Raw genomic sequence first — 12433 nt, 5'->3', positions numbered from 1 at the left:
GAGTAAGTATCTTCCACTTTGCAGGCCATGCAGTCTTTGGTGCACACAGTCTGCGAACAGCCGTAGTCAGTAGATAAACTAATGGGTATAGTGGGGTTCCGTTACAACTTTATTACGGGACACTGGAATTTGAATTTTATATAATTTTTGCATCATGAAATATTACTCTTTTAATTGTTGTTAACCAGTTTAATAAGGGGCCAGCTAGATTTGGCTGAAGGGCCATAATTTGCTGATTCCTGCCTGCCGTTCTCCAGCAAAATCATTGAGGTTTCAAGGGGTAATAAGTAAATAGCACAGGACAGAGGTTTAAGGACAGGCTCTTTGAAGCTTGAAGAGTTTGTTAGAATCCAGAGAAGAACAGTCAGATGTTGGAAAGGAACAAGTATTGATGAAAAGCTCAGGAACTGGGTCATTAGTGGTATCTGATTAAAGATAATTCAAAGAGGAGAGAGGAGACTGTTGGTTGTAGTTAGAGGTGCACCGGTGACCACTGAGAATTTTTTGTAAATGGATAGAGAGAATTCTATGTAGTGGACAAGATAGTAAATGCACAGAAACTGGAAGTTACAGGTTCAGAGCAATCTTTCATGGAGCTGGTAGCTTAATTTTGAGACAAGCAGAAAGACAGTGAGGTCTGTGAGGCTGATTTCTCTTCTATGAAAGCGTAACAGACCCTTTATTAAGCTTAGGGCTGCTTAGCTATCATTCATCTGTCTAACATATGCTTACCGTATACTCGGTCCTGTTCTAAGGATTTATTGATAACTGTGCCCTAAATCCTCATAATAACCTTATAACATAAATACTCTTATTGCTTCCATTTTACCGATGGGAAAACCAAGGTATGGAGAGGTCCCTCCTCCAGTAAGTAGGTGGCTAGTATCCTGGGTGGGATGGCTCCAGTGTTGGGCTCTTCAGTCCTACGTATGACATGCTGTCAGATTTCCAGGTCGGGGATATTGGAACTTTTTTTTTTTTAACAGTTGCAGCTATTATAGGGCTAAAATGTGAAGAAGACGTACCATGGATTTATGTATTCTCTGTTGAATATATAAATGGAGCAACTAAAAGATAAAAAAAATTACTAGGCCCTTCTTCAAAACCTGGCTCTCCAATAAACTGTGACACTGAGGAATTACAAGCCACTTCCCTCTTCTCCTGCTGATACGCAGGATATAAAGTAAGAGATGATAAAATTATAATTAATAAGCCCTTTCAGAACACAAGCTAATGTTAATGTGGTAAGTAGCCTAACTTATTTGGCCAGCAGCTGAAAACCTGAACTTGGGGGAGACAGCATGGAATAGTGCCCAGAGGACGACATAGCCCGGAAGCTGGGACGGAAACTTGCCTTCCACCTGACCTAGCCTTAGCACGGACTATCGTGTAACCAAACACCAAATAGCAGCATTGTCTTTACACCCTCCACTTACTAGGAGGCTTAACATTGAGAGAAAGGAAATTACTTCATGTGGGCGCCTACCACAGTTCATTTGCTTAGAGTGACTCTGTCTAGTCACTTCTCTGACTAGTCCCGGTGTCCTGGTAATGTCTCGCCCCTCCCTGCCCAGTGAGCATAGTCCATCTTTAAATGAGAACCAATGGAATTCACTGGAGATTTCTATTTATTGGCATCTCCTCCTTAAAGTTTTTACTCAAATCTCACCTTATCAGTGAGGTCTGCCTTGACTCCTGGACATTTCCCAGCCCTGAATGTGTTTTTATCCTATTCAACTTCTTTTGCCCACTGACCTGCCGCCTTCTAACATGCCATGTAATTGTAGTTTATTGTCAAATAATATAAGCTCCATGCTTAATGTTAGAGAATATTAAGACCTCATGGTTGTACCCCAAATGCATGGCACTTAGTGCTGTGCTCAATACACCTTTATAGTGAGTGTTGGGAAGCTGAGATTGCATATGTGGAAAGCTGCCTGGTGTTTTCAATAGCAAGTATGTGGGGTGGCATTTAACCTCGGAAACTTGTGGGCTGCGAATAGGACAGCGCTCGTCCTGAGTGAGCCCACCGGCTGCTCTAACCTGTCTCCAACCCAGTGAGGCTGAGCCACAAAGCCAGATCCCTCTTATAAATGTGTTTTCTTAAGGGGAATTTCACTCGCTAACTTAAGGCAGCTTTATAATTCAACTCTGGAGTCATTTCTCATCTGAGTCATTTCTTGTTTGCCATCCAGCCTTGTAATTACTTTTAAGTCAAGCTGTGTAATGGAGGCAAGAACACAAATTGGAAATCTGTGATAATATGTATGGTGAGATGATAATATATGTGTTTTACTTTTTTGTTTGCTTTGTTTTTGCTGTTGCCCAAAAAATAAGAATTAATGGTGTATGGGTGGGGGTGGGGGTGGGGAACATTGGAGGAGGAATCATTCCAAAGCTTTCCCTAAAGGGAGCCCCTTATATAAATTTTCTTCTTTGACTAAGAGCTTTTGTTATAAACTAAACGTTTTGCATTAGTGGATTATTACATTCTTCCATTCATTTATAAGTCTGGCCCTCAGCTATGAAACAAGAGGTTGTGTACTATGTCTCCACAACTGTTTTGCTGTGAATTGAGGATCATTCTTTTCCTTGGTCCGTTTTCATAGTATCTCCCGACCTGGGTTTTCCTTCTTGTTCCAGTCCCTTTATCCCAAAAGGTACTTTTCTAGCTCCAGCTTGTGTATTATTATTTCTGATTCTCCCCTTTCTATCTGTGTCCTTGGTTCTTAGAGGTTAATTGCAAATGGACAAAAAAAACCCCAACCCAGTAACATATATTCAAGTTAAAAGAGAAACGTAAAAAATGTTTGTTTGGAATTACTATTTTCCCTTGTAAGGAAGGGATGGTGGAGAGTGTAGAGTTTTTTAAACCAGATGCTTAAATGATAATTAAATTTAAAATACAGATTTAAATCATTACAGTACAATTACAATGCTGATTCTCAGTCACTGGCAAACAACACACACACACACACACACCACCACCAAAAAAACAAAAAGCAAAAAATAAACAAAAACCAACTTGGTGAGAGTAGGTACTAATTTGCATGAAAATTCAACCAAGTCATTATTTACAGCTCTGGGGAGATTCCGTGTTAAAGTTTTACTGCTTGTAAAGGTTCCTTTAGTGTGGGAGGCAGAGCCTGGGGGCGTGGTCAGGGAAACAATAGTTTGGCTTCACTCCTCCCCACCCCCCATCAGTTTAAATGCCCGAATTAACTGGAGAGTCCAAAAATCAAAACACACTTGCTGTAAGACTCTTGTGAGCTCCAGTAAAAAAGATCTAGAAGTTCCTAGCAGCCTAGTGAAAAGGGGCACACATTTGCTTCGCCTTGACTTGCGTAGAGGAAAATCTGCACTATTTTTTGGACTCCAGAGAGGAGAAACTTCTGATCTGTTGGAAAGTGAATAAATGAGCACCGAGGCGGAAAGACTGATGTGGCTATCATGCAAATAAGAACTGTGATTGGCTTTCTCTTTTCTTTCTGTACACTTTGTCACTGTGGCTCTCAGCCTTAAAGATTAGGTTTCACTGGGAGCTTTTCAGGTTCAAGGACTGTTAATGGCTTGTAACTGCCTGACAATAAACTCAACCTCAACATTACATCAGCCCCCGGCAGATGTCTAAGGATTTCAGACTGAAGGAAGAAAGTTAGAATCTGGAGCCGAAGGCTACAGCTCGCCACCTGCCTGATGGGCTGAGCTTTTAATGTGATTTAAATTTCTAAGCTTTATGCAGGCATCCTGGAAATGGTGGTCTTCATTAATGCAAAACTCAAGTCTTTAATTAAACTTTTTAAGAAAAAAAGTAAGTAATCTCTCCCCCCTCACCCCGTGGAGTGTGTGTGTGTGTGTGTGTGTGTGTGTTTTATGTACTACTTCATCTTTTTGAGTCATGGAATTAAAATGTGAAAGAACATAATTAGCACAGATTAAACTCCATTCTTTACCAGGTTGTTCAAATACCTCAGACTTTATAACTCTAGGACAGAATTATGTGATTTTAGCATGTCTTATTTATTTATGTTGGGATTTTAGCTGAATTTACTTCTTTTGTGCTTCTCAAAAGAAGCCCTTTGGAAAAAAAGAGAAAAACCTCGTATTCACCTCAGGTCCCCCCTGATAATATGGTTTTTTGATTCTTTGGCTAACTGTGCGGGGAGGCTGTATGTGATCTACCACGTATTTGTGATGGGGATGATCCTCTAAAACTCGGATCTCTCTGTTATGTATTTTAGAGGAGAAACTGTCTAGACGGGCAGTCACTCTGAGGAGTCCAGCTTTTGTGGCCTGGCCTCATTGTGTACTTCCCATTGTTTTAAATTTCTTTATCCCAGGTACTTCTTCATTCTCTCCAGAGTATAAATTTAACAAACACGTGGTTTTGTTTTTTACATAGGTGTTTGTTGGCTGAGTTTAGGGTAGTTTTTGGACCAGTAATTTAAACTGGATAAATTGTGGTTGGGTAAGAGCACCTGGTCAGAGAGATACTGGGGAAAGCAATGAAAACCAGCACTCTGGGCTCATTCTCTGCACTGCCTTGGTTGAAGGCTGTCTTTGGACGGACCGATTAAAATCTGCCCTGGCAAGAGTGAGCTGCTGCAGAGAAGAGACAACTGTTCTTTTGTAGGAGCCGGTTGGTAGCTGGACAAGGGGCTGACGGTGTGATTGCACAGACACAAGTACCATTACTTGGGTTTGACTTGTAATTGGTAAATAGGAAGTTTTGCTTTTCAATATTTTCCAACTATGCAGCATGATAATTCAGTCTCAAATAAATGCACATCAGCACAAAACATTGCAGTAAAGAATGGCTGCCCTTTGGAGGACGTATGGTGAGTTGTGCCCTGTACACGATCCTCGGGCACATCCGGAAGGATTTAAGTCACGTCTTCATGGATTTTATGTATTAAGATTGATAGTTACATGCACCATGCAAAACATGTTCAACCAGACCTTATGTGAAATACCAGGTTCCTAATTTACATGCTGTTCTTGTCAACCATTAAAAACAGCAGAAAGCACACAGGCATTCCTGTTTTTAGCTTGATGTCTAGTTCTCAATGTTTATTTTCCCATTTAGCGATTTATGGAGAAGGTGGGATGATTTGAGAAATGAATTATTTGGAGATGAGGCCTGTAGAATTTAATAGCTGTAGAAAAGATGGGCTCTAGGGGGAGCTACCCTGTGACCAGCTTCCCAGGGGGGCGCTAAGAAAGGCCAAGTTCCCCTTCGTTAGTTATTTCACTGCTCCTGCCGCAATCACGCTTTACATATATTATTTCATGTGATCTTTATCGTAGCTCTAATATGGTGCTATTAGGTACTTTGACTTAATTTGAAATATGTTCAAATAGAAAGGTTCAGTAGTTCATGCATGCTTGTTCATTTATCTTGAGAATCTATTTCATGGTCTCATTTCCAGGGACATAGTGTGTTGTACTGATGCATATGCTCAGTGTGCACTCTGTAGCATAGTCAGGGTCAGGACAGACTTGCCCCTGGCTCACAATTCTAGTATGTACTGTTTTTACAGGTGGGGCTTGTCACCTTCAGTAAATGCCTCAACACAAGGTTTTTCTCTTAAACTTGTCTCTCCTTATTACAGTGGCAGATATATAGAAAGTGTTAAAAATCATTGACGGTTGTGTTGGGTGCTGTCAGCTTCGTGTTGGGCTCCACTGGTAACCCCAACATAGTCTGTGTTCTCAGGAAAAGATGAAATAGACACCAAGATCCCAAGCCCTCGGGGGAATCAAAGAAAATTATTATAGAGATTTAGGGTACTCTTGTGGTTACCTATCATTTCCTCCTCTAATGCTTTCTTTTGTATTGGGAAAATTCAATTGAATTGGATTATATGAGGAAAAGTTAATTGCCTTGAAAGTTTTTAAAAACCCCACATTTTAATACAAAAAAGTATTCCATGAAAAAAAATATATTCCACAAAAGCAGGAAATGTAGAGAAAATCTTGTCACACAAATTGATTTCTACTTTTATTAGCTATGCTATTTAAATGTATTTGAAACTATTGAATATGCTTAATTTTTTTTAATTGAGTTTATTACAGTGATGTTTTAAAGTAATGCTTTAGAAGGGAAAGATTTGGTCTCAACCTCTATCATTTGTCTTGACAATCTAGCATTTTACTGATGTGATGGCAGTGTATGATTAGGTAATACATACTCATTATGATGGAGTTAAGTGGGCATTGGAGGTCGCTGTCAGTTTTTTTTAGGTTTATTTATTTATTTTGAGAGAGAGTGTGTGTGTTCATGTATGTGCAAGGGGAGGAGGGGCAGAAAGAATCCTAAGCAGGCTCCACACTTTCAGCACAGAGCCCGGTGTGGAACTTGATCTCATGAACTGTGAGATCATGACCTGAGCTGAAATCAAGAGTCGGACGCTTAACCCACTGAGCCACCCAAGCTCCCCTTTATCAATTTTCTTAACTGTTTTCTAACTTTGGAGTAGAGGAAGTGCCTAAAATGCTGGGAAGCAACTAACTGAGGAAACAGTTCTACCACAAACATTGTGGGCAATGATGGACAGTTTAGGCTTTTCCTTTACGGACAAAACACTGTGTGTGAAGGATCCCTAGAGCCTAAAGTTCAATCTTACTCAAAATTTGCTCCATTTTCCCCTTGTCAGCCCCCATGGGTGTGTTAGGCACCAGGAGCCCACCTTGACCTAAAGCATCTGGAGCCCCTGAAGCTTATTTTGACATCGCGATTTATTCTGCCTTTCTTCCCACAGCTGTTTCCAACCTAGATGAGGAGAGCAGATGGACAGTCCACTACACGGCCCCGTGGCACCAGCAGGAGAATGTGTTCCTCCCCACCACGAGACCGCCCTGCGTGGAGGACCTGCACCGCCAAGCCAAGCTCAACCTCAAATCAGTGTTGAGGGGTAAGATGGCATCCTGCAAGCTTGCGGTTCTTAGATTACTGACCCTTAGACATGAAAGCCCAGTTTGATTGCTGTTTGTAAAAGAAGACCTATTTATAGTGAACATATAGTATGCTGTCCTTTCAAGGTATCATAAATACTTACAACCTAATACATGCCCAGTATGTTCCGGTCTCCGTGGAAACCTGCCAATTTACACACATGCAGATCTGTCTCAATGACCCCACCTCTGCTCAGAAACTAGCGTGTTCAGGAACGCTTGGGTGGCTCAGTCGGCTGAGCGTCCAACTTCGGCTCAGGTGATGATCTCGTGGTTCATTAATTCGAGCCCCAAAGCAGGCTTTGTGCTGACAGCTCAGAGCCTGGAGTCTGCTTCAGGGTCTGTGTATCCCACTCTCTCTGCCCCTTCTCCACTTACGCTCTGTCTCTGTCTCTCAAAAAATAAATCAATGTTAAAAATTTTTTTAAAAAAGGAAGAAACTCTTCAGCATGTTCAAACCACCAGTGCTAATTTAATCCTAATCGACCCCTCCTGACATGGGAAATTTTGCATTTGCCTTTTTTAAACCATTGGAAATATTCAAAGCAAATTTGTTAAAGTTAATACTTTCTAGTGGTTTGTTCTGTTTAGTTCAAGTTGGGTGGAAAGGAGACCTATCTGTAGACTTTGAGATCAGAGCAGTTGCTTTTATCAGAACCTGGGCAGCATCCAACTGCTCTCTTATGAAGCAGAAGTTTTGTCAACAAAGGGGAGAGACCCCACGGTGGCCAGTGAGAACTATAGGAAGAGTGTACTCCTATATCTAAAATTTTCATTTTTAGTTCAACTTCCTGTGGATGTTAAGGAGTCTAAATGTGTGGCAAGGAGGGCTTCTTAAAAGTGATAAAGAAGGGGGGTCGCTGGGTGGCTCAGTTGGTTCAGTGTCCAACCTCGGTTCCAGCTCAGGTCATGATCTTGATGTTTATGAGCTCAAGCCCCACACCGGGCTCCGCCCTGCTTGGGGTTCTCTCTCTCCTCTATGCCCCTCCTCTGCTCTCGTGTTCTCTCTCTCACACACATAGACACAAAATAAACTTTAAAAAAAGTGATAAGGAGGGAAGTTCTTTAAATGAAGGAGTGTCTTTTAAGATTTAGAGGCTTTTTTTCTTAAAACAGCAAACTAACGTTCTTATTTTGCCAGATGCTACTTTTACCAGTTTTTTCCTACCACATGATATTTGGGGCACAGTTTTATTGAACAAGTACTTTTTGCTGGGGTACCTGGCTGGCTCGATTGGAGCCTTGCAACTCTGATCTTGGAGTCCTGAGTTTGAGCACCGTGCTGAATGTAGAGATTACTAAAGTAAATAAATATATAAACTCAAAAAAATGAAAAGTACTTATTTATCTGAAATTTAACTGGATGTCCTGTATCTTATTCAATTGTGAAAGACTTAAATCTGGAAGAAATTGGTCTGTATGCCAGCTTCAGTTCTAAGCCGGCTACACACATTATCTCATTTAGTCCTCACAATAATCTTGTTTACTATTATTATGCAGCTTTTACAGGTGACAGAGTGGAGACACACAGATTAGAGACTTGCCTGAGATCTCAAAGTTAGTTCTTTGTTTGGTTTGGTTTTTTTTAAGTTTATTTATCTTTTTTTGCAATTAAAACATTTTTTTTAATGTTTTATTTATTTTTGAGAGAAAGAGAGAGACAGCATGAGCTGGGGAGAGTCAGAGAGAGAAGGAGACACAGAATCCAAAGCAGGCTCCCGGCTCTGAGCTAGCTGTCAGCACAGAGCCTGACGCAGGGCTCGAACCCACCAACTGTGAGCCAAAGTCGGACACTTAACCAACTTAGCCACCTAGGTGCCCCTGAGTTTATTTATTTTTAAGAGAGAGAGCTGGAGGGGAAGGGCAGAGAGAGAGGGAGACAGAGTATCTGAAGCGGAGCTCGAACTCATGAGCCACAAGACCATGACCTGAGCCAAAGTCAGACGCTTAACTGACTAAGACACCCAGGTGCCCCTCAAAGTTAGTTGATGGCGGGACCAGGATTTAAACTTGAACAGTCCGAGGCTGCAGAGCCCATGTTCTTAACTGCTGCATTATATTGCCTTTAACATCCATCTGTTGGAAATCTTTTATTCTGGCAGAAATGTAGTCTACAAAGGCAGGGTCTTGGCTCTCAAGGAATTTATACTTCCTTCATTGTACTAATCAGAATTGCGAACAATTCTCAAGAGGTGTGCCAAAAAGTGCTGTATAGGAATTAGAGAAAGTAGAGAGTTTCTTTTCCTTCCTTCCTTCCTTCCTTCTTTTTTTTAGGTTTGTTTGTTTTGAGAGAGAGAGAGAGAGAGAATGTGCGCATGCACACGCAAGTGGGGATGGCGCAGAGAGGGAGGGAGAATCTCAAACAGGCTCCATATCACCAGTGCAGAGCCTGATGCAGGGCTCGAACTCCTGAACCATGAGATCATGACCTGAGCCAAAGTTGGACTCTTAACCGACTGAACCACCCAGGCACCCCAGAAAGCAGATAATTTCTGCTCAGAGAAAGAAGGAATGGCTATCTATAGACTCAAAATACACTTGGTATTCTGAACAGAACTATACAAACATTTTAGATGATAGATAGCCTTCATTTTTCTTCCTTGAATCTTTTCTGATGCTTAGATTACCGCATGTATCTTACAGTATCTTACAGTCTTGGCATTGGACTGTACAGAAATGAGGTTGTTGGGTCCCCTTTTTTATTTAGCCAGTCATGTATTTAGTGACTGTCAGCTTAATGAGAAGAACTGCATTAGTCGGGCTTTCTTATATGGCCTTGGAATTGTCCTCAGAACTTTGTTGCCTTCACAATACACCTAAATCCACCGCAAATTTCTGCTATATCCCTTCACTACCTAGTGATTTATCTTCACTACATTTCCAGCAAGAGCTTCTCTACGTAGAGCTCACCTTCTTCCACCAAACAATTAATAGGAATATTAAATGGCACAGTTCCCAGGACAAAGCCCTGAGGCAGGGCCATTGTTAACATTTCTCGCAATTGCTGCAGACCACAGGGCACTGCACCGTCCAGCCTGTGGAGACGCTCTCGGGAAGGTGTGTGTGAGTTTGAGTATCAGGCCGGCTTGTTTTTTTCTTTTTCTGATCACTCTCCAGGAAATTGTACTTCACTATCTCTTTCATGTATTTTCAAGTTTCAGATCAGAGCTTCTCTTTTCCCCAGGAAAATTGAACATCTGTATATAGATTTTTCCAATTTTCTTCTTGATTATTCAGTAGCTCCATATGAAATACCATCACCACTAGTTTTGCCTACACTTGAATTTTATTTTGTAAAGGTAGATGCTTTGGCAATTTTCTTAATGCCCTAAAAACACCTCATCGAAGGGATTTACTATTTAATAAAATTAATAACTTTGGAAAATTCTTGGAGCTCAACTTTTAAAGTCTGGATTTAAATACTCCTTAAGAGACTTTAGATAACTAATAACTTTAAGAACAGTGACTGAGCAAAATGAAATGGGAAAGAGTGTCTGAGTTCTTTTCCTCTTCATTTATTTACTTTTAATGACGCGTACAGAACTCATAAACTACACCTCCCATACATCACGCTAGCAACTCAAGATAAGTAAGACACAGAGCATTTATTGCTCATTATCAGTGAAGATTAAACAGAAAAAATTCAGTCCCTGAATATATGGCACTATCAAGGTATAATGTTATACAAAAGCATTCAGTCTAAGTTAATTTGACCTCATTGTTCTTTGTTTAAAAATATAGAAAGGTAGTCAGGGCACCTGGGTGGCTCAGATGGTTGAGTGTTGGACCCTTGATTTTGGCTTAGGTTACAGTCTCACAGTTCATGAGTTCCAGCCCCAAGTCAGGCTCTGGGTTAACAGCATGGATCCTGCTTGGGATTCTCCTTCCCCCTCACATCTCTGCCCCTTCCCTGATCACTCACATGCTCTCTCTCTTTCTCAAAAATAAGTAAACTTTAAAAAAATATATAGAAAGGTAGTTAATTATTCACAATGAGTACCTATTTTGTTTCTTCTCTTCTTACTATGACCTTATCCATATTTTCGAAAAAGGAATACTATTCTTTAATGCTACACAGGTTGGTACTTTTTCATAATCATTAAATGCTCATTGTATATGTTCTTCTGTTGGTTTTTATAAGTAACTCAGCTCTCAAGGATCATAAAATATGGAGGGAAATGATATAGTGAGTACTAGTAAATTAATAACTAAATGTTGTAAACATTTGCTTATTAAAGTAGCACAGAAATACAGGTAGGCACTGAAGGTTTTACTGGAAAATGTTTTTGTGAAAAAGCTAAGTTTGATTTAGCACATAAAGGCAGATAGTAAACTCAATGTAGTAAGTTTTTGAGCATCAATTCTGTACTATGCCAGAAGTTTTCAAATGAACTAATAAAAGTCCATGGGTCCCCGACTTAAAGAGCTGAGCTTGCTGTCTTGTGTCCAGACTGAAGTAAATAGACAGTGGTGTAATGGACAGGTGTAAGAAGTTTAGTGGGCAGGTGGAGAGCTCAGTCAGCTGGAAAGGAAAGCTTAGGGAGACCCCTTCCCCCACTTCCCTCCTCTTTACTCCCTCCACTGAAGAAGAGATGGGCACAGCGTGTAAAATGGCATATTGAATGCCTGGAGCGGGTGTCTTCCATGGACAGGTTCACTCTCTTCTGGTCCAAATAGAGCAGAGATCTTTTGTATTTGTTGTTGGCTAGTGTCTGGAGAATTTGATAGAATTTGGTAGCCAGGCTTTTAGAGCAAATGATTGGCTTTCGTTGATTTGTTACTAGAGACTTAGGTAATGATTTACTGCTAATGTCCACATAAACATATACCTAGATTTATAATTTATTTAACATTTATTATTTTTGAGAGACAGAGACAGAGCATGAGTGGGGAAGGGGCAGAGAGAGAGAAAAAGGGGGACACAACCCGAAGCAGGCTTCAGGCTCTGAGCTGTCAACACAGAGCCTGATGCAGGGCTCGAACTCGTGGACCATGAGATCATGACCTGAGCCAAAGTTGGATGCTTAACGCTTAGCTGACTGAGCCACCCAGCACCCCCATGTACCTAGATTTATAAATGGTATTTTGATATTTGGCTTAACGGGACATCTGGCAGGCAGTGAATAGTTCATTTCTAAAGACGGGTCCCATTATCTGTAAAGAATTCACCTTTTAAAACAAAGAATTACACTCTTAACTATGAATATATCAACACAAGAAACTCTCTAAAAGTATCTTAATGAAAACATTAAAATACACATCAGGAACAAGACATGGCTGATTATTATTATCAACATTGCTTTTTAGCTCCTAGCCAAGGTAATAAAACAAAAAATAAGTTCATAAATAGAAGAAAAAGAATTGACAAATTGAAGTCTTTTCACTTTAATGTGAAAAATGGATGTCCAATTTTATCAAATACTTTACCATATGTATTGAGATGATCACTTTAGTTTTTCTTCCCTTAATCTGATAATGT

At 40.5% G+C, this 12433-nt stretch overlaps 1 protein-coding gene across 3 annotated transcripts in view; it reads left to right on the top strand.

Annotated features, from left to right (window-relative positions):
* NHSL1 (NHS like 1) overlaps positions 1 to 12433 on the top strand; it is a 181308-nt gene that overhangs the window by 105124 nt on the left and 63751 nt on the right. For all 3 annotated transcript variants that reach the window (XM_029943837.1, XM_029943835.1, XM_029943836.1), the window contains one exon: positions 6762 to 6914. In XM_029943837.1, the coding sequence (XP_029799697.1) occupies positions 6762 to 6914 (153 nt within the window). The remainder of the gene's footprint in view (positions 1 to 6761; positions 6915 to 12433) is intronic.

This window comes from Suricata suricatta, chromosome 7 (assembly GCF_006229205.1).
Source record: "Suricata suricatta isolate VVHF042 chromosome 7, meerkat_22Aug2017_6uvM2_HiC, whole genome shotgun sequence".
Taxonomy (NCBI): Eukaryota; Metazoa; Chordata; class Mammalia; order Carnivora; family Herpestidae; genus Suricata; species Suricata suricatta.
Note: the sequence above shows the minus strand (reverse complement) of the source record. Positions and strands in the feature narration are given on the sequence as shown.